Source organism: Triturus cristatus, chromosome 4_1 (genome assembly GCF_964204655.1).
Source record: "Triturus cristatus chromosome 4_1, aTriCri1.1, whole genome shotgun sequence".
NCBI lineage: Eukaryota > Metazoa > Chordata > Amphibia > Caudata > Salamandridae > Triturus > Triturus cristatus.
In genome coordinates this window covers 399,034,065-399,056,431 of record NC_140585.1, presented here as the reverse complement: position 1 = coordinate 399,056,431, position 22,367 = coordinate 399,034,065, and the positions used below count along the sequence as shown (strand labels likewise).

Here is a 22,367-nt window from a genome sequence, read left to right as displayed (position 1 = left end):
TATTTCTGTCTCTTGATATTTTTAATTAGATATTTTGTCCGAATGACCGGTTCCATCAAACACAATTTCAAACAATTTCTTACATCTGTAGCCTCATGGATGAATCAAAATCATTTGAAGCTTAATTCGGATAAAGCAGAGTAACTCATCTTAGGTCCAAACCCTCAGATTTGGAATAACAATGGATAGCCTTGTGAATAAGGTCCTCCTCCTATTACAGTTCAAGCATTATGAAATCTAGGAGTGAAATTTGATTCTCACCTTTCTTTCATTCCACAAATTCAAAATGTCAGAGCTACCTGCTTTGGTAATTAAAAACCCTATGTAAGATTCTCCGATTTTTACCTTTTACTGCTAGGAAGATGGCATTTCACGTCATAATCACCTCCAGGCTCGACTATTTTAATACCCTTTACTTTGGGCTGCCAAAACTTCTATTGGCAGATTCCAGAATGCAGCTGCTAGGCTTCTATTTAACATTCTGAGGCATAGCTCAATATCAAACCATTTAAAAGATCTCATTTGGCTGCCAATAACAAAGCAAGTTCATAGAGCAGTTTTCAAACAAGGCCTTACTAGTCTTCAGAACATCTTCTCACTCTATGCCCATGCAAGATGTTTAAGATCATTGACTACATTTGTCTTGCAACACCAGAGATATCTTCATATGAAGAACGGCGGCTCTTTACCCATTGTACTAGGGGCCAAGCTATGGAATAACTTAACTTTATCGCTTCAGACATCCTCAAACCGCTCCTTTTTTCTAAAACATCTGAAAACTTGGTTATTCACTCACAAGGTTTAGTCCTTTTGCTGGATCACTGTAGTAAAATTAGTGTAAGACCACATTGAAGCTCTTTTCTGAGTAAGTGATGTGCTTTATAAAATCATTTTTTCATTTCATTTCACAGCCACAAGTTTACTATAAAATGATTGGAGCACATTTACAAACCCTCTTGCATGATACCCAATGTTTCCCACTTAGGCCATAAAGAGCATATTTGCCTTATCAGCAAACACAAAGTAATACAATACTGAAAAGTGCTCCTTTCTTTTGTTGTCTAAGTTGTCCTAGATTCTGAAGTATAGAATCACAGTTTTTTTCAGCCCACACAATCCTCTCCATCTGTTCTTGTTACCTCAGGGACCAATAGCAACATAGGAAGTAAGGGGTAAAGTGAGTTTCACTAGGAAGAAAAGTAAAGTGACAATTGTGCTACATTGGTAGCTTTCTCTTCAACCACCAACTACAACTCGTTTCAGGGAGGTGGGCTTGGGAAGCAGTACGTGCACAGTGGAATGTTCAAGATGGCCTAATACAGCCTGCTGTCTGAGGACCAATAATTTGTTCAGCATGCACATGGGATCAAATGTACCCTACCGCTCACCCAGTATAAATAAACCACACATACTGAGCTTCCATACACGAGGAAGGCAAGAGATTGGGGATCTGGACAGCTAACAGCCAATATCCCTTCAGCAACACAAAATACAATTCTTGTACTCATGTAATATTACTCAGCTGGTATTAGGACCGGTCACTGTGAGATCCGGGTTGATGGTTTAGTAGTCAGTCTCACTCAGAACAGGTTCAATTTGGATCAGAGCCCATACAAACAGAGAAGCAAAAGGATGGAAAACTTGCGGAGGACTTGCATAGATGTTCAGTTCACCAGTGTGAAACACAGGGAGAACCAGAATAATTGGCAGGTTAGGATGGAATACTATTCGCAGGCCATCCAGAGGACTTGTCACTCATTAATTTAGTTAAACTTTTCTGACTTTGGGAGTGCAATGAAATAATCAATTTACTCCCTGAACCTCAACCGCTCGATGATTATATTGAGAATATTTATCATGTTTCTATAATCTTCCCCAACACGTTCTTGGTTAGGACCACAAGTTCCGCAGCAAGGGGGTAAAGATGGTAAAATCATTTCATTGTATGCCTATTGAACTTCAATAAGTTGCCATCTCTATTGTGAACTTGTCTAGTTTGGTGTTGAATTCTGTAGAAATAAATTTGTTTTTGAAAAGCTGGGGTTTATGTCCTGCTTCAAAACCTGATTTTAACAAGATGCATGTAGATCTCTTCAGATTTGTAAATAAACTCAAACGAAAGAAATTTTTTGCTCTCAACCCTAAAAGAACTGCTCACATGACAGGAGTTACTTGTGTACCATGCAACAAGACTATCCAGGACATTGAGGATTTACAACTCTTACTATCCCTTGATGGTGATTCTGCCACAACATAATCTATCCCACACATTTTCTCTGATCTTGGTATTGTTTCTGACTTGACTTCTGATAGTGGTTTAAAACCTAAATCCACTTTCTTACCTATCTCCCAGAATGATAGTGCCATTGAGATTTTTTCAACGATTGGTAACAAGGGATCTTTACGATTGGGAAGATAATTACGTGGGCAAGCGGGACTTCTTTAGGGATAATCTTTCTAAATCAGAGAGAGCTACATTGACTACATTATCCACATTGTCTCAGGTCACTATCAAGGAAGTAGATAAAGGAGGGAATGTGGTCCTTATGGACACCCCAGACTACATACATGAACTAGACAGACAACTGGCTGACACTACAGCTTATGTACATTTGATTTCCAACCCGTTAATACGAATTATATCTTCGATTGAGGAGAAGCTTAAAAACTGGCATGATCTCTGTCTCATCAATGATCCGAAATTCAGATATCTCTTTGTGCCACATCCAAAACCTCCCTGCATATATGCCTTACCAAAAATGCACAAACAAGCCCAATTTCCAGCCAGAAGGCCGATCATTTCAGGGAACCGGCTCCCAGACTGAACATATATCCAAATACATTGACGTTTTTCTCCAACCTCTAGTGAGCAACCTTCTGTCATGCGTTTGAGATACTAAACATCTTCTGAACCAACTGACTGATTTTAGCTGGTCTGGAGACTGTTGTTTCGTTACACTGGACATCACATCCCTATACACCTCAATACCACAAGATGTAGGCATCCTGGCCACTCAACATTTTTGACACCCTGGGCTGCCAATATGTGGGAACACACACAAATGCTGATCGAAATGATCAGATTGGTTCTGGACATCAATGTGTTCCTGCACAATGGAGGGTGGTATCGCCAGTGCAAGGGTGTTGCTATGGGTTCTAAATTTCCCCCTCATTTGCAAACTTGGTTATGGGGCGGTTGGAGAAGAACTGGATTTTTATACTGAAATTGACAGGGCAGAAAAAAGATTTTTGGATAGGGGCTATCCACCCAAAGCAGTAATGACGGACAAACAAAAAATAAAAAGGTGTGAGAGCAAGCAGCCACTTACTAATAAAAAGAAAGTTACAAGGAAGGATGACAACATTTCTCCGCTTACCCCTTTTCACACAAAGCCATGTCTTCTATAACATCATATCATATTTTGAAAACAGATTTGCACCTGGAGGGCTGGATTTCCTCCAAACCTAACTTCACTTATAAGGCCCTAGTTTCCTCAGCACAAAGAAAAAAAACAGGTCAGATACACAATGGTTACCCTCACTTCCTCAAGGCTTCCATAAATGCGGACACTGCAATATGTTTCCCTTTTCTTTAGATAGGATCAAGTATTTCCAATATAATGGGGCGTGGCTTGGCCGAGCAGCAAGATGGCTGCCTTCTGAAGGGGCTCTGCCGGCCGGGCACATTATCATGCATCATCCTTAGAACAACGGAGTGCTTGCACATCCTGTCCTGCTGGGATTGAACAAGCGCAAGATGTGGAACATGTCCACGCCTCTTTTGGGCTGAAAGGCGACACCGAACATCAGCAAGGAATATCATGTAGCGGAGCACCCTCGTGACCAAGACAAGCCCAGGCGACGATTTCGGCTGCGCTGCCTTCCGATCCTGCATTTCTCCGGTGGGCTGCTGCGGCTGCCCCCTGGCTGGGACCCCCCTCATCCTGACTGCTGCCGCGAGGTGGAGGCGTGGGGCAGGTTGGTGCAGCTGCGCGGGCCTTCATGGGCCTAAAGGGTAGCTGACACCGCCCCTGGCTGCTGCGAGAGTTGACGTGTCCCCGGGCAACATCCATAGAGGAGATCCCTCCTATCTTTGGAGGCTGCGGGGGTCGCGCGGAGAGGTGTGTCCTGGGCTGCATGTGAGTCAGCGAGCTAGCCGGAGGCTGCCACTACTGAGCCTAGCAAAGTGTGGGCCATTCTACAATACAGCGTCCACTCCAGTGACAGTGCTGCGAGACCCAGATGAGCAGCCTTGAGACCATGTGAGTAGGCCAGTGGGCCATAATTTCTTCATTCCGGGCACTGGCTGGTGGGGGCTCTGCCACCTGTGGTGGTCACCGCGTGGTGATCCTTGGGCATCACGGGCTGCGTTCTTGTTTCAGGGCCTAGGTGGGTCTAGGTAGGCCCTAGGACACAGCTCTGTAGGGGGCTGAGCGAGTGCGATGGGGGTGCTGGATTGGGGCGGAGTGTAGTACCTTAGGTGGTGCTGTGTCCCGCCACCACTGGGGTTGCTGCGCTCCTGTTCCCCCTTCCCTGGCACTGCTCCGGTAGCCCCGTCTTAGCCCCTCGAGTGCTGTTCGGCCCGACAATCGGCCTAGAGCTCAACTGGTGCTGCGGCCATCTTGATGCCCCCTCCTGTGGATGCGGCATCTCGTGACAGCATCACCACAGCGGCCCCCGTGTGCACCATTTCAACTGGTCTACCCATTGCATACACCTGGCGCCATGGGGAAGAATGACCTCAAGCAGTCAAAATTGCCTTTTGAAAACAAGCGCCTAACCCGTGCTGGGGATGCTGGCTCTGAACCTGAAGGTGACCCCTCCTAGACCGGCGACAAACAAGAAGAGGACCTGTGCGCCATAATGCTGGAGGTCTGCTCTAACCTCAGGTCAATGGACACCAAACTCGATGCTCCGATAGCAGGGCTTGACATGGTGAAGCGCCAGGGGAACACTCACAAAACCCGATTGGACGCCCTTGAGAACCGAGCAGAAGAAGCCCATCAGTACCAAGTCGACTCTAAAGAGCACCTCCTCAACATGGAAAGAGTTCTCACAGTCATAAAAGCCAAAAATGAGGACTTGGAAGCACGATCTCAGCGCAACAACCTGCGCATAGCTGGCAATCCGGAAACCACGGCCATTCACAAAATGGAGCCTTTTGTCGAGACTTTGCTTCGCGATCTCTTCCCAATAGCTCTCTCTCTCCAGTCTTTGTTGTCGAACACACGCATCGCTCGCTTGGCCCCAAACCGCCCATGGGCAGTACACGTAGGCCAATTATAGCGCGCTTACTAAACTACCGCGACAGGGACTCCGTCTTAAAGGCAGCTAGGGAGCACGGCCCTATTACTCACCAGGGCAACAATATATCTATATTTCCGGACTTTACTCCCACGGTACATGCTGTGCGAAAGGAGTTTCTGCCCACAAAGCGCCTCCTCCAATGTGCTGAGAACCCCTATGGAATGCTCTATCCGGCGAAACTGAAGATATCCCACGACGGCCAAACACACTTCTTCACTGATGCCAAATCAGTGCTTAAATTCGCCAAATATATCTGCCCAGGGCGCACACACCCCGAACACCCGCAGAGGCAGGTGATAGACTCAGCGACAATGATTGATCACGTGACTGTGCCAGGGGGTCACACACTGCTGCGCCTTAAGTTCATTCCTCCTGCTATTGAACTTCCGCTATACACGGGCATCCTATGCCCTACCATACTGAACATTTAATGCTCTTTGTCTACGCCCTATATTTGTCCTCTCTTGCTGATATGTACACCTGGCGATCCTGCCTCTCGTGCAGGGCAGTATGCCGGTAATCCATGCCCCCACAGAGAGATCTCCCAAGGCTTATATTGTTTGTTCTTGGGGTGGGTATGTTTGGGTGGGGGGAGGTCGGGGACTCTCAAACTAATTGGGTGAGTGGAGTGGGAGGGGGAGGTGTATGGTTTTGTGTTTGTACAGTTGGATGTTTGCAGTCACCCTAAGGTCACTTACTCTACTCGTCCTCATGAGTATAACGAGACACGGCTCTTAACACTTTCTGCGACAAATATTATCAAAACGTGATGCCATATTTCACTTATACAACAGACTACTCACTATAAATGTGAGGCCTCTGCGCTGCGTCATACCCCATGCCAAATGACTGCAGTATCGTTTCTTACCTGGAACATATGGGGTCTAAACAACCACAGAAAGGAGAGGCTCATACATGCCTATTTGATCAGAAAAAACATTGATATTTGTTTCCTTCAAGAAACACATCTCAGGCATACTGCGGATCCCAAATTACACAATAGGTACTGGGGAGATCCACTCAGCCACGTATTCTAATTATGCCCGAGGTACAGCCATACTTCCAGATCCGCTGCAATACTGGCTGGACTGCAACAGGCTCGTGCATCGACCCTGAGGGTCGCTATGTACTGCTAAAAGGCACACTACGCACCACACCTCTGACCCTACCGGCCATTTATGGCCATAACATTCATGACCCGGCCCTCTTTGAAACCATTTGGTCCGAGATAACCCTTTTCGGGGAAGATACAATTATCTGGGAGGGCAATTTCAATGCTGTCATGCATGACTTCTTGGATCTTTTGGGAACTTCCAGGTAGCTGCATCCCAAAACTACTGAACTACTTAACGCCATTGCGCTGAATTATGGCCTAGTGGATATCTGGCACTCATGGCACCCTGACACCTGAGAGGGCACATTCATATCCTCCTGTAACAATGCCTGGTCCTGGCTGGACTTCTGGCTGCTCACACAGGTCGTAGCTTCCTCGACTACTAGCATTAAACACACACCACGCATGGTGTCCGATCACTCTCTGGTCCAGGTCACCTGGACTGTACCATTAACTAAGATGCAAGCCTTCAGCTGGCAACTGACACTGCATGCACTGCGAGATACTGCATTTAGGGAGGAGGTCCGCGAGGAACTTCAGCAATACTTTGCCATAAACGTAAAAACTATAGATTCCCCCTCTACGCTATGGGAAGCCTTCAAAATGTCATACGTGGTGTCTGCATCTCTAAGCAATCGGGGGTGTTCAATCCATCCGCTCCACCCTGGAACGGATAGAGAAGGAAATACAACAAGCGGAGACACTATACTTTCAGACGGGTCTAATGTCGCACCTCACCACTATTCGTGGGGAAATATCAGAGTTTGACAATGAACTTCTGCTTACCTCACCAAGCTCCTGGAAGATGACTCCAGCCCTGTACATGAGAAGTCTGCCACCCTAGACAAAATGAGGAGATTCTACAAATCCCTCTATACCACGACCCAGAACAGCCCTCATTTGGAGCTGCAGACTTATTTGGACGCCATCGAATTAGTTTGGTTAAGCAATGCCCATCACGAAAACCTAGACGTGCCATTCACCAAAGAGGACTTTATCAAGGTCAACAACAGCTTACCTGGAGACAAAGTACCTGGCCTAGACGGCCTATCAGCTTCCTTCTATAAACCTTACACCACTGAACTTGCTCCCCACCTTCTAGAGGTGTACCAAGAATCCCTCGAAATGGGCCCTCTCCCCCCAACGATGTGCGAAGCTGTGATAGTGACGATTCTGAAACCAGATAAGCAAGCAAATAAATGCAACTCTTACCGCCCGCTTTCCCTAATTAACACTGACGCAAAAATATTGGCCAAACTGATAGCCGATAGATTACAGCCGCTCCTACCCCCCGTCGCTAGACCGGACCAATCCGGCTAAATTCCCAGAAGATCCACCTCAACTAACCTACGCACCTTCTTCTCCATACTTCATCAATTAGACCCCAATCTCCCTGCTTTCTCCGCGTTCTTAGATGCTACAAAGGCATTCGATTCTCTTGAGTGGCCGTTACTTTTCACCATACTCCCCAGGATTGGCATAAGCCCAAACTTCCTGAAACGTATTCATCTGCTTTATACTAACCCTACTGCCAGATTCAAAGTTAACGACTTGCTTTCGGAACCATTCCCGGTAGCCCGAGGTACCAGACAGGGCTACCCCTTGTCCCCTCTATTATTCGCAGTAGCTATGGAACCTCTCGCAGCCAGAATGCGCCAACACCATACGGCCAGGGGATTAGGCCTCACAGACAGAGGCCTGATCATGTCAATTTATGCGGATGACATTACACTATATGTTCGCGAGCCTAAAACGAACCTTAACCCGGTGCTGCGCGAGATTCTCCTCTTCGAAGGCATGTCGGGCATAGAGGTTAATTGGTCCAAGTCGACCCTCCTCGCCTTAACACCGGCCCCAATTGCGTTGGACTTTGAATTTCGCTCACCTGGGCAGATACAGCAGTCAAATACCTTGGGATATGGCTCTTCAGGGAGTTACAAGAGATCTGGTGCTTGAATTATGGTCGACTTATCACCTGGATGGAAAGCAAAATCTCCATTTTGACTAAATTGCAGCTGTCGATTGCTGGTAGGATAGCAATTGCTAAAGTGATAATTCTGCCTAAGTTCTTGTACCTCTTCACCAACATTCCCCTTCCTCTCACGCAGGCCTTTTTCAAGCGTCTACGCTCTCTTTTAATTTCTCTTGTCTGGGCGGTTAAACAACCACGTATCTCTTGGGAAATCCTGACACTGCCATTGACACAGGGAGGTCTTGGGGCACCGGACTTTGAACTCTATGCTCTGAGCGCTCAGGCTCAATACCTTCTCTATTGGGTCCACCCCGTCCCGTTTCAACCCCATGTGGCAGTGAAAAAGGATGTTGCTTTCACAGCACCGCTACCAGCCGCTATTTACTACACCAACAAAAGGTCCAACACAGAAATTAATACAGTGAAAACTCGTGGCTTGGGTGGGATTCCGATGCCGTGCGAAACTTCCACTACTATACGCCGCATCCATGTCAATAGCGCACCCCCCTAGGTTCCCCCCAATGCAACACGCGGGCTCTATCCAAAGAGCCCGCCGGATGGGGCTCTCCACTTTGCTGACCTGTATCCAACCAAGGAATTCTTGCCTCAGCCACAAAACTCAGACGATACAAGCACCCCCCTCCTGGAATTGCTCCTTTATCAACAACTCAAAGCCAACTGTCAGCAAATTCATAGTTCATTTCCTGCTGCACCTTTACCCTTACTCTCTCTGGAAAACGTATTAACGAATCCCTTGCCCAGGAAGCTAATAACACGTATTTGCAATATCACACAATAGACCACCCTGATCATGACACCTAATGCGCTGGCACAGTGGTCATTAGATCTCGACCCACCACCCACTGACAAACAATGGGCCTTCTGCTGTGCTCAACTCAAGCACCTCTCCCCAAATTATAAGCTGTGGTTAATACATTTCAAATACCTACACAGGCTTTACTGTACACCATTGCAACTACATAAAATGGGCTTGCGGCCGGACACCGTATGCTGGCGATGTGCGGATACAGGCCTCCTTCCTGCAATTGGCATGGCTCTGCGGCCCCATCTCACTGTTTTGGGGAAAGGTGTTTGACATTATTCACGAAGTGACAGTCTTCCAACACGCCCGCACTCCCCTCACAGCCCTCCTTGGTCATGTGGCTGATGCCCCTCCCGGCGCTGGACGCCTGTCAGCCATGATGCTCCTCCTTGCCAAGCGCCGCATTGCAATACACTGGGGATCACCCAGCGCACCCAAAGTTAACATGTGGATAAGAGATGTTACCTACTGCCAACAGATACTCTCTGCGTACTGGGATCTGATGCCCACTGCATCACGACCCAAAGACATCCGCACACCGTTCACGACATGGGTGGCTGCACGCACCGCAGTAACAGCCCTCACTCCTCCAACGCACCTACCTCCATAGCCTCACCCAAATGAATAGTCAGCACAACACTTCTTATCACCATCTCTCTCCATTTAGATACCAGGTCCTTATCCAACGTGCCACATCCTGCATGCCTGCACACATTACCTTAAAATTACTGTACACGCGAGAAGAGAATATAGTAGTTCTCCTACCCTATGTGACTTTACCTATATCTTCTCTGCCTGAAAGTACCTTGTGCAAAAACAACAATTGATGGACAAAAGTACCTTGTGGCTGTAATAAAATACCTGCCCTGATTCACTACAATTGTTGTAATTTGTCGCTGCCATCTAGATGATCGAATGCACTTACCTTGTCTATATATTTGTACCAGCTATCACCGCAATGTGACTTGTATGTTACCTTTGTGTTATGCTTTAAAATGATAAATAAATTTTTTTTAAAGTATTTCCAATATAATACTCCTCAGAAATACAAGATCCTCACATTCATGAACTGTAAATCAAAATTTGTTGTATATTGTATTATCTGTGTTTGTAAAAAATATACATTGGCAGTACTATATGTCCGTGAAGGAGAGGTTACAAGAACACTTTAGAGCCATATGACATGCAGACAAGAGTTACCCTCTAGCAGTTCACTTCAATAAAAACCAGGGCTCAGCGGATTTACTTTCGGTGAGATTCCATGGCATTGCTGCAGCATATGACCACCCGAGAGGAGGTGATAGGGTCAAGCTACTATGACAACTTCAAACTAAATGCATCACACAACTCAGAGCAGTAGAACTTGGTTTAAATACAGATAAGGAATTACATGTCTTTTTGAGGGATTAACTATACAAGGTCTGTAATGTCCTTACATGATCTTACATGTATGTTACCATGTATTTGTGTGAATCAACTAACCACCCTAGGACCAAGCACCCTGACTTACGACAAAGAAGGAGGGGTCTGTATATATATTGGATATGTACCATTTTCACCATAGCTAGAGGGTACCAGTCAAGACCATCCTTTATGTACATGCTCTGTTTAATTGTAGTTGCATCAATCTGTTAATTCCTTTAGCAACTGTAATTCGATATCATGAGTACCTTGTGGTTTTATTCTGAATATTTCTCTTTGTATCAACTGTATAGTATCGTTTCTTGTTCTGGTACACTGATTACAATTTTAAAAGATTGAGGTGCTCTTTTGATAACTAACTAATGCACTAAGGTGCTTATATTATGACTGATTCTATGCCTTTCTTTTTTTTTTGATTTTTTGGATTCTGTATACTCTCATCTTTTACTGTTATCTCTGTCACTTTTTTCTTTAAATACACAGGGCTGGTCCTTAGATTCCTCCTAGAAACCTATTTGATCCCTTGTTGGGATTAGTTTTGAACTATAAATATCGTTGGATTCACTCTCTTGTGTAACCAGTCATCATCAGGATTGGGACCTTTGTGAAGGTGACCGGACAGTACCATGGTGCCCGAATGTAATATAAACTATTTATTGAGACACCCCATTAGATTCATTGTTTTAGCCTTGTTCACAAATGTCTGGTCTTACCGTTCCATTCCCATGCTAACTATTTGGCTGCCACTCTTTATTTTGTCATTCTATAACTTACGCGTTCATTAATATTCTTGCCCCTGATAAGGGTTTATTCAGATGTTCTGTTGGCTCTGAACTGTTCTGACCCAATGACTTACTTTTCTTATTTGCACTTAACACAACGGTTCTTTATGTGGTTTTATATTGAATCATTATTCAAGATTGACTAATAATCAATTAATAATTGTGACTTTGATTAGTATATTTGGACTCTAGTTTTGTGGGTGATTCTATTTCACACACCTCTTGCATCTTGGCTTATGTACACCGGTGAAAGCCTACTTGTTGTTCTATTGAGTGTTGAAATCGTGTTTTCGTTTAATATTACAGATTGTCTTTCTCTTAGCCCTCAGGGATTCGGGGTCCGTAACTTGGCTACCTTTGCAATCCCATTTAGATGAATCGTCTTTACTACATTCAAGGTAGCTTCCTTATATATCAGCTCGCAGCAATCTCTATCAGCTACATTTCCTTTCTGCTTCCTTTTTACTTTATTTATGTTTATTCTTTTGGGCTAAAAAGTTGCTAGTGCACTTGGACTTTCGGTTGTTTGTTTTCTTTTTTTTCTCCCTTTCTCTTCCCTTTTTTTCTTTGTCTACTATTTCCTTTTGACTTATTTTTGGGAATTCTTTTTAATTACACTTTGTGATCCTTGATGGAAAGTAGTGTAATTGTATCATGCTGCCAATGTCTATTCACTTATTACTTAAGATCATTTCTTCACTTGATAGGGTGTACTATATATACTTTTGTTGGTACTTGTTTCCTTATTCCTGCAAATAACGTCAGGTATGCACTTTCCAGCTTATTGTTGTGACTTAGTGTAGTGACATGATAGATAGGAATTATAATATATGTTTTTTTTTTTCTCCTCCCACAGCCTTGAAAAAGTTGTCTAGTGCGACAAAACACGTGTCGGCTGTCTATTTGCTTGTATACAGAATAAAAATGAATGGAACCATCAGCTTTTCTGTGTTTAACTTTTGCTCATCGAAGTTGATTCTACGTGAACGGACCCATTAAAGTGACGGACTCTTTGCTATTGTTTGTTTGGTGCTTTGGATTTTTTTTTAAATATTCTATGAATATGGGGTTTCCCCCTGTACTTGACGCTATCTGGATGACATAGTGTCTTGAGCGCACCTGTACTTATATATGTTACAAGTACTTTCCCGAAATTGTGCATGTGCCAGCATTGTTCTAGACCAGGGGCACTCATAGTACGGCCCGCGGGCCGCCAGCGGCCCGGCTAGCCTTTCTTGGCGGCCCGCGGACCTTTCAGACATAGTACTCAAGCGATAGTCCGAGTGGAGCTGCTGGGGCGCTAAGAGGTGAAATCCAACAAAGCCTCGTTATCATCAAATGGTCTCTTAAAGACCTGCGAAGTACTCGGGTGGGGCTGTGTGTTTTTTCCCCTGGAAGGGAAGCTGCCTCACAAGCGGAGGGGGGGGGGAGGGGGGCAGAGAGGTGACAAAGGTTCCGTGCAGCAACAACTTGCTCAGACTCTGGCATGCCGTTTTCTGGGACCTGAGCATTCAGGCACAGGCCTTCCCTTGCAGCAATCGAGCACCGGAGTCTTGGCCTGGGGCTGCGACTGTGGGGTTTGGGTGTTGTCTGATAGCAGTGCCCAGGACACAGGCGGACTCTTGCCAGCTTCCTGCCATCGGACTCCAGAGAGAAGGACAGGCCTTCCCTCAAGCGATTCCAAGGTACGTTATTGGGACTGCTATCGCTTTTTCAGAAAATGTTATTTAAAAAGCTGGATTTCACTTAACCTTTCTTTATGGGTGGGGCCGGCAGGGCGAGGCAAGCTGATTTTTTTAATTGGTCTCTGTAGTCGTTATGCCTTACTTACAAACACGCCACGTCTTGAAAATAGAAAAGTGTAATGTTCTGTTATTACAGTTAGTGCACTTGCAAGGAAGAGATAATACGCATTATTTATTATGGTGTGTTCCACAGAATATTAGCTTAAGGCTTAAAATACAAAAGTAGAATGTCGTTCTGTTTTATTTTAACGTTAGTGCACTTGCGAGGAAAAGACCATAAACATTTTTTCCTGTGAATCACGGCAAAATAAAATAACCCTTATTTATCTTTTCTTAGCAGCGGCACAAATTGTTATTAGAATAACACCGAACAACATTACAGTTTTCTATTTTAGGCTTTCAGCTATTATCCTTTGAATCAAATCGAAATAAATTTGCATTATCTTTCCCTAACACATGCACTAACTGTAGTAACACGGAACATTATACTTTTCTATTTCAGGCTTTCAGATCAAATGCAGGCGCAAGTCCCAACATCGTATTACTACAGTGTTGATGCACAGTCTAGCGTCCTTTGAATGATAATCGTTTGTGTGTGTGCCCTGGAAGGGAAGCTGCCTCAGCTGCCACACAAGCGGATGGGGAGGGGGGGGGGCGGGGGTCCTGAGAGGTGACAAAGAATGACAAGGGAACAGCAGGGTGTGAGAGTCGGGTAAGGGGACAGAGGGTGACAGAGGGCAGTAGGGAGAGACAGAAACAGACAGAGACAGAGATAGAGACTAACAGAGACAGGGATAGGCAGAGACAGATAGGCAGAGACAGGGACAGACAGATAGAGGCAGAGACAGACAGAGAGGCAAAGAGACAGACGGAGAGGGAGAGGGAGGGTGACAGAGAGAGAGGAAGACGGGGAGAGAGAGGGAGACGGGGAGAGGGAGGGAGACGGGGAGGGAGGGAGAGAGACAGAAAGGGAGGGAGAGAGACACAGGGAGAGAGACAGAGAGGGAGAGAGATGGATAGAAGGAGAGAGGGAGGGAGACGGGGGAGGGAGGGAGATGGAGGAGGGAGGGAGACGGAGGGAGACGGAGGAGGGAGGGAGACGGAGGAGGGAGGGAGGGAGGGAAATAGAGAGAGGGTGAGAGAGAGATGTGTATGCCGGGTCCGGTGGCTCAGTGGACGAAGGCGTCCGCTGCAGGGACCTGTGTTCCACCTCATGGTCACAGTTTTTTTTGTTGCTCTAGCCCCGCCCCCTCCCCCAATGACCCCGCCCCCAAGGTGCGGCCCTTGGCCACAAACCACACTCTAAATTTGGCCCCCAAGAGAAAGTTTGTGAGTACCCCTGTTCTAGACCATTGTCATCCTACTATATACTTAAGGCTTTTAGTCATATTCAATATTTACTTGCCACACACAGCTAAGAAGCATCTGACAAAAACACTGACTGACATTTGGCTAGAACAAAGAATTCAATTTTTAAAAAATATCAAAGTTTTCGTCCTGATTTCATGAGACTGGAATGAAGCATCCCAATTATAATGTGTTGGTGTTTTGCATAAGGGACCCTATGCAAGGTTTCTATTTTGATAAGATCACCCTTAGTTTCAGATGGCACTTTGTGTCAACGGGATACAGCTTTTCCTGTTCTGACCTTTGCTTTTTACAAATCGTTGTTTAAGTGTTTTGGTGGTCTGATTTATTTAATTGAGCTGTACCAGAATTAATAATTCCAGAATGCACTGACTGTCTACAAAAAATGGTATGCTGATAACAAGGGGCCATTTAGTAATCCTATATCAGGCCCTGGTACATTGCTATATCTTTGTGAGTAAAAGCGCATACATAATTGTAGAAGAGTAAACAGCTAGACTTGCGCTGATTCTAATCATTAGCCTCCTCTGCAGCTGTGGATGATTTTGAGGCAGACAAGAGAGCTCCATAAAGGGCCTCCCAAGTCGTGGTGTCTTGGACCATGGTGTAATGGAGCTGCAATAACTTAGAAACATTCCAACATTTGGGACCATTAGACCCAAGAGTTGGTGCTTAGGACGAAAATTGCTATTAAGCCAGTTTTAGCATTTCACCAGCCTCATGTCACACAATCGCAGGGGTTGTGACCCAAAAAGTATTTATTCTTATGTGCAAAAGCACTTTTACAAGTCGGAAAATTCTTTGGGCTGCCACACAACAATGGCAATAACTGGCACTTACTGGCATAAACATTTCCATGCAATTTTGAGTAAACATTTCTATTAGAAATATTAGAATATTAAGGAGACATTTCATCTCAAGATACCTACATGTACAATCCATCTGGTTTTTAGCTAAATCAAAGCCAGGCCTACATTCACAGGCAACCCCAATCTTAGGCGTTTCCCGACAGATATGCGCACACCCATGGTCTTTGTTCATGCAATTCATGCCATCTGAAAGAAAAAAAATAAACAAGTACAAAATTAGGTTTCAATAAGACAATAAGACTTTAACTACTTGTAAATTGCACTGGCTGCACATTTGAATTTTTAAATAAAGCATTTATTATTATACTTAAAGCAGAAATCAAGGTTTGCATTTCGAATAGCACAAACCTTTTTTGAAAAACGAATTTACTATTATTATCCACAGGATGAAATTATATAATTAGTTATCTTATCAGCAAGCTGTTTCCATCACAACAGTGGAATAAAGCAAAATGATGCCCCACCCCCCTTTAAATTGTGATGAGGGACCCCGGCATCTCCCAGATCGCAGACAATCATGGGTCTTGAGCTCAATGAGGACCCCCTGAACGGTTGCCTCGCAAGCAGGGGCCTGCTCGGTAAAGCAGAGTTGTTTTCCCGAGCTGCAAGGGATGCAATGGAATCTATGGGGGGGGGCTCCCTAAGAGGTCCATTTTTAGGTCTTGCGCCTAGTGTTGCAGTGCGTAGCCATGCTCCTGCAGCGCGAGATATATTGTAAGGGGGTTCTGGAAGCTGACCACACGCTCGTGCGTGTGGTTTCGCTTTTGCGGGCAGCATTTGGGTTTCGCTTTTCTTTCTAAAAGGCACGCAATTGGGCAAAGGCGTGCGTATGTCCCACCTTTGCTCTGCCGATTCCCGTCCGTGTCTAGCACACGCAGCAGCTCGCGTTCGCCTCGCTGCCGCGCTCCCTCGCCCCCGCTCCTCTGTTCTTCATTCACTTTCGCGCCGCAAGACCGTGTCACTTTCACGGCTGCGTGGCCATTGCTTTTTTTTTAAAGGCAACTGGTCTGATGAAGAACCAATCTTTCAGATGAATTTCAGATTAGAGACACACTCACGCATGCACACATGCACCCACACACACGTGTGTATATATTTAAGTATTTAAGTTAAGTTATGACCCTGGAGTGGTGAGGGGGCTGGTTTAAACCTGAACCTGCACAAGCCCGGCAGATAAACAACGAGATCAAACGCCAGCTCCGCAGGGGCGAGTGGGACGCCTGCCGGGAGCTGAAGCTGATGGGTAAGTGCCAGCTCCGCCTAGCCCCGGCATGTTTTGTGCACTTATGTGTTTCTTTCACAATACTGCCTTGCTGTCTTAGCCAGCAAGAGGGGAGGGGGTGTGGCTGGCACAATCCTCGACAGAGGGCACAGTATGTGTGGGCACAGGCTCTTGTGTTAATGCCTGGGCAGAGCAGGGTCGTAAAGTAACGGATGTGTGCATGTTTTTTTGCACATATCCCTGTGTGCGTGATGCTTTTGGTACGCCTCAGAGAGGGTGTTTGAGCCATCCGCTCTGAATAGGGAGTGGTGCTGCTTTGTCTGTGTTGGTACCTTTCAGTTTTCATTGCATACAAAACGATACTTGCTCTCTTACAGCCGGTGGACTCGCTTGTTCAGTTCCACAAGAATATGGGTTGTCGTTGTATTGTGGGAGCAGAAATATACCACACTTCCTGCCCTTATGCATGCGAGGCAGCGGTGGTTGCTTGAGAATGGTTGGATGTTGATTCCTAGGCCCTCAGGAAACACGAGCGCAGGAGAGGGCGTCTGGAAGGTGAGAAGAAAGATGGCAAATGCAAAACATAGATAGCATGCGTCAGGCTTGTAAGTTGATATACGTTTTGGTGCAGGTCGAGTCTATTCGCACATGCCTCGTCACGCATGGCCTTTCATGTCTCTGTTGTCATGTCCTGCCTTAGCATGGCTGAGTTGTGTGTGCATTACCTCTACGTCCCTCGTCCTCGACCCAGTCATCACTAATGAGGTATTCCACAAGACAGGAAACAAAACAGGAAACGCTTTTGTAGGCTCCACCCACCCTCCCGTCAGGGGCTATAAGAAACCAGCCAACCAAAAGCACATCCTGTTTTGTTTCCTGTCAGTGGACCTGACGGGGACGCTGGGGTAGGTGCCGGGCACTTACCTGCTTCTAGTTGCTGTTGTCCTGTGGTGTCCTCCTCTGCTGGGCTTTGGGGGCGCTGCTGGACCTCCGTGGGACTTCGTTGAGTCGGGATGCGGGGCTTCCTGGATTCTCCAGGTTCCTGGTTGCTGGTCCTGCTGGGCTGTGCTGGCTTCCTGGGTGCCTGTTCCGCTGGTCACGTGAGTTTCTCCTTGCCTTTGCGGCATGGTGGTGGGTTTGGAGCTCCCGGGTTTGTGGGGCCGGGCGCTCCGTCTGCTTCCTTCCCTGCCTTCTGTGTGTGGCGCCCGGGGTGGGGTCCGGGCGCTCCATTCTCCGCTGCTATTCTGGAGCACTCGGGTTGGGGTGCAGAGTGCTCCGATTTTCTGTTGCGGTGCTGGCTGCGCCCGGGTTGGCTCCGGTGGCGCTGCTTCTCCTGGTCCTGGGAGCACTCGGGTTGGGGAACCGAGTGCTCCTTTGTTGTCAGTCACTGTCGACGGCGCCCGGGTGGGCTCCGGTTGCGCTGCTCGTTTCCGGCCGCGGAGCGCTCGGGTTGGGGGCCGAGTGCTCCTTCATTTCAGGCGGTGTGGTCAGCGCCCGGGTGGGCTCCGGTTGCGCAGTTGCAGTTCCTGGGTTTCTGCCTTCGGCGGCCGCGCGCTGCCTTGTTTTCTGGTTCCGTTTTTTGGCCACGCCCCCTTTTGCCTCAGTTTCAGATCTCTGCCGGGTTGTTGGGGGCGGAGTTTTTCTCGGTTCCTTTTCTTGAAAAGGAGGCTGGTTGTCTGCTGGGCTGCTTTTCATTCTCGGTCTACGCTGCTCCGTGTTGCTCTTACTGTAGCTTTTCTGGTTACTTTGTCTGCTGCTTTGATGGGGAAGCATCATAGGAAGAGGAGGCATGTGTCTCCTGTGTCTTCTTCCTCTTCTCCTCTGGACAGTGCGGATCCTGTTCCCCCTGGGAAGCGTCCAAAGCTGGATGATGACCATTTGAAACGTCTTATTTTGGAGACCTTGTCTGACCTGCAGTCCTCCAAAAAGTCTGCTGGGGGTCGTTCTGGTGGGAACGCGGTCCTTTATTCTGACATTTCCTCTTCGGGATCCTCTGATGATGCTTCCTTGGATGCGGTGGATCTAAAGGGAAAGTATATCTCCAGGGAACTGTTGCCAGACTTACTTTCTCATGTGCGTGCGAACATGGGGTTCCCGGATGACGCTGTGGCCAGTACTTCTTCGGATGCTGTTCTACCGCAATTTAGGAAGCCGGTTTCATCTTCGCTTCCTGTGCATCCGTTTGTGATGGATGTACTCTTGAATGAGTGGAAGGACCCTGATCATATTATGTTGCCGCGCTTCATGTCAAAGCTTTACCCGTTGCAGGGCATGGAGGATTCTTTTCCTGAGTCTGTGCAGGTGGACTCCATTGTCGCTAGTTTGGTTGGCCGTCCTTCCATGGCTGATGATAACATTCTTCGAGATGGGGTGGATAAGAAGATTGACTCTGCTTTGCGTAAATCCTATGCTGGTTCTCACCTTGCCATACGTTCCGGTATCTACGGTGCTTATGTGGCTCAATCACTCCTGACTGACTTTAAGACTTTGTTTTCAACTATGCAGGAGGGTGGCTGCTGTCCTGATTTGCTGGAATCTATGGAGCGTCAGACTGAATTCCTTTCGGATATTGCTTTTGATTCTGTGCGTGCTTCTGCTCTGTCTTGTGGTTCCTCTATCGCTGCCCGTAGGAATCTACTGTTGAAGGGTTGGAATACTGATGCCGCCCAGAGGTCCATGGCCTTACGTTTACCTTTTACTGGCCCTCGTCTCTTTGGGGATGCCTTGGAAGACAAACTGCATAAAGTGTTTAAAGAACGTAAACATTCCCTTTCCTTCCGGAGGCAACCTTCCCGTAAAGATTTTTCCTCTTCGCAGGCCAAGTCTTTTCGTCAACCTTCCCGGTTTCAGCAATCCTCCTTTAAAGGTTCTCGTGGAGCCGGTCGTGGTTTCCCTCGGAAGTTCCAGAAGAAGCCTCCTCGAGATGCTGGTCCTGGACCGCAGCGTTCCTGACTATGCCCCTCCGTTCGTGGATCCCACTGGAGTGACGCCCGTGGTTGGTGGGAGATTGAGGTTGTTCCTTCCAGCCTGGCGTCTGTCGACCTCGGATCAGTGGGTGCTGGATGTCCTGGACCGGGGGTATCGGATCGAGTTCCTGTCCCCTCCGCCTCCCTCGGGTGTAGTGCGGACTCCGACTCCCTTGTGCCGCTTCCGTCGCCAATCCTTGAGGGACGGTGTTCAGGCCCTGTTTTTCAAGAACGCTATTGTTCCCGTCCCCAGATTGGAGTGGGGTCTGGGGACCTATTCGATTGTTTTCCTGGTGCCGAAGGTCACGGGGGGATTCCGGCTTGTCATCAATCTCCGGAGTCTGAACCTATTTGTGAAGAAGATCCCGTTCAAGATGGAGACCTTGCAACGAGTGGTCCCGCTGATTCAGGCCGGATGGGTGTTTACTACTCTGGATCTCCAGGACGCCTACCTTCATGTACCGGTGGCCCGGGAGGATCAGATGTTCCTGCGTTTCTGCCTGGAGGGTCATCATTGGCAGTTCTGTGTCCTTCCGTTTGGTCTCCGGTCCGCTCCCCGAGTGTTCACCAAGGTGGTTGCTCCTTTGGTGGCCCTGCTTCACCTCCGGGGGGTGTCTGTGTTCCCCTACCTGGACGATTGGCTGCTCCAGGCTCCCTCCCCAGAGGTCATGTCTCAGCACCTTTCATTGACCATCCTTACGCTAGAAAGTCATGGTTTTCTAGTGAACTTTCCAAAGTGCCAGCTTCTTCCTGCCACTCGACGGACTTTCATTGGGGCCATCTTCGACTCCGTCCTGGGCAAGGTGTTCCTGCCGGATTCTCGGATTCAACGTCTTCAGTCCCTGTTGCGGATCTTGTTGTCCCAGGCTGCGGCCCCCCTTCTTCAGTGGCTCGAGGTTCAGGGTCATATGGCCGCTACTGTCTTCACGGTGCCCTGGGCCAGAGTTCATCTGCGGCCTCTGCTGTGGCATGTTCAGCGTTGGGTGCCGTTTCCAGTTCGGGACTATGCTCTGTCTGTGCCTGTGTCCTTGGGGGTGGTGTCGGATCTCCAGTGGTGGCTAGATTCCGCGAATCTCTCGAAGGGGATGTGGATTCACCTGCCGCCCCCTTTGGTGTTGACGACGGATGCCAGTGCGGCCGGTTGGGGGGCCACGTTGGGGCAGTGGTCTGTTCAGGCTCGCTGGCTCCGGATGGAATCCCGTCGCTCGTCCAATTGGAGGGAACTGTCGGCTGTGGCCAGGGCTCTTCGTTTCTTCCATTCCCGTCTGCTGGGGTGCAATGTCCTGGTGAGGTCAGACAACACCGTGACTGTGGCTTACATCAACCACCAGGGCAGTACTCGCAGCCCTTCCTTGAATTTGGTGGCTTGTGCGATTGCGGGTTGGGCGGAGCGTCATCTTCTGGCTCTCTCGGCTCAGCATATCCGGGGGGTGGACAATGTGGTGGCGGACGCATTGAGTCGCAGGTTTCCATCTTCCCTCTCCCTGTGTCTCTCCCCCAGGGTGTTCCGGTTGATCTGTCGGAGGTTCGGGACTCCCCTGCTGGACTTGTTTGCGTCCAGGGCGAATGCTCAACTCCCCCTGTTTTGTTCTCGGACCCCGGAGTTGGGTGCTTGGGGGGTGGAGGCGTTGTCTCTTCAGTGGCCCCCTTGGTTGCTGTACGCCTTCCCCCCCTTCCCCCTGATTCCTGCCTTTTTGCTGAAGGTCCGGCGGTTGGGTGCCCAGGTGGTAGCGGTCTTACCTCACTGGCCGCGGAGGTCCTGGTTCCCTTTGTTGTTGAGCCTGGCGGTGGGCCCTCCTTGGATTCTGCCACGTTTTCCGTCTCCCCTGAGGTCCCCCTCCCCTTCTCTCCTGGTCCCTCTCACCTTGGCGGTTTGGAGGTTGAACGGCTGTCGCTTGGAGTCCGGGGTTTGCCTGATCACCTCATCACTGTGATGCAAGGTTCTCGTAGGGGTTCCACTTTGTCCTCCTACTCTAAACATTGGGCTTCTTTCTCCTCTTGGTGTGCGGGGCTTGGTCTCTCTCCTGTCTCTTGTCCTATCGCTTCCGTTCTGCAGTTTTTCTTGGAGGGTTTTCAGAAGAAATATGCCTTGTCTACTCTGAGGGGCCAGTGGGCTGCTCTTCGGGCTTTCCGGGATCCGGCTTCTCTTCCTCCTGAGGATGGTTTGTTGGTTTCCCGTTTGTTCCGGAGTTTCTCTCGGTCATCTCCTTCTTCTCGCTCTCCGGTTCCTCCTTGGGATCTCTCTTTGGTCTTGGGTGCTCTGCAGACTGCTCCTTTTGAGCCATTGGAGTCGGTGGACCTTAAGTTTCTCTCTTTTAAAGTGGCGTTTTTGGTTGCTGTGACTTCTGCCAGACGATTGGGTGAACTCACTGCTTTACGTTGTTCTCCTCCCTTTTTGCGTTTCTTGGATGACGCGGTGGTCCTTTCTTTGGATCCTGGTTTTGTTCCCAAGATTCGTTCTAAGTTTCATTGCTCTCAGGAGTTGATTCTTCCTTCTTTCTGTCCTTCTCCTTCTTCCCCTGCTGAGTTGTTGCTTCACTCTTTGGATGTGCGGCGGGCTTTGTCCCTTTATGTTGCACGGTCTGCGGGGTTCCGTTCCTCGGACTCCCTTTTTGTGACTTTTGGTTTGGCTGGTCAGGGTAAAGCTGCGTCTCGGCTTACTCTTGGTCGCTGGATTAAGTCTGTTATTTCTTTGGCTTATCAGGGATCTGGTTTGCCTTGTCCTTCTGTGTTCAGGCCCGTTCCACTAGGGGTGTTTCTGCTTCCTGGGCTGCTTT

At 47.9% G+C, this 22,367-nt stretch overlaps 1 protein-coding gene across 3 annotated transcripts in view; it reads right to left on the bottom strand.

Moving 5' to 3' along the window:
- SCUBE1 (signal peptide, CUB domain and EGF like domain containing 1) overlaps positions 1-22,367 on the bottom strand; it is a 1,846,233-nt gene that overhangs the window by 1,502,743 nt on the left and 321,123 nt on the right. For all 3 annotated transcript variants that reach the window (XM_085652470.1, XM_085652471.1, XM_085652472.1), the window contains exon 5: positions 15,463-15,588. In XM_085652470.1, coding sequence (XP_085508596.1) covers positions 15,463-15,588 — 126 coding nt within the window. The remainder of the gene's footprint in view (positions 1-15,462; positions 15,589-22,367) is intronic.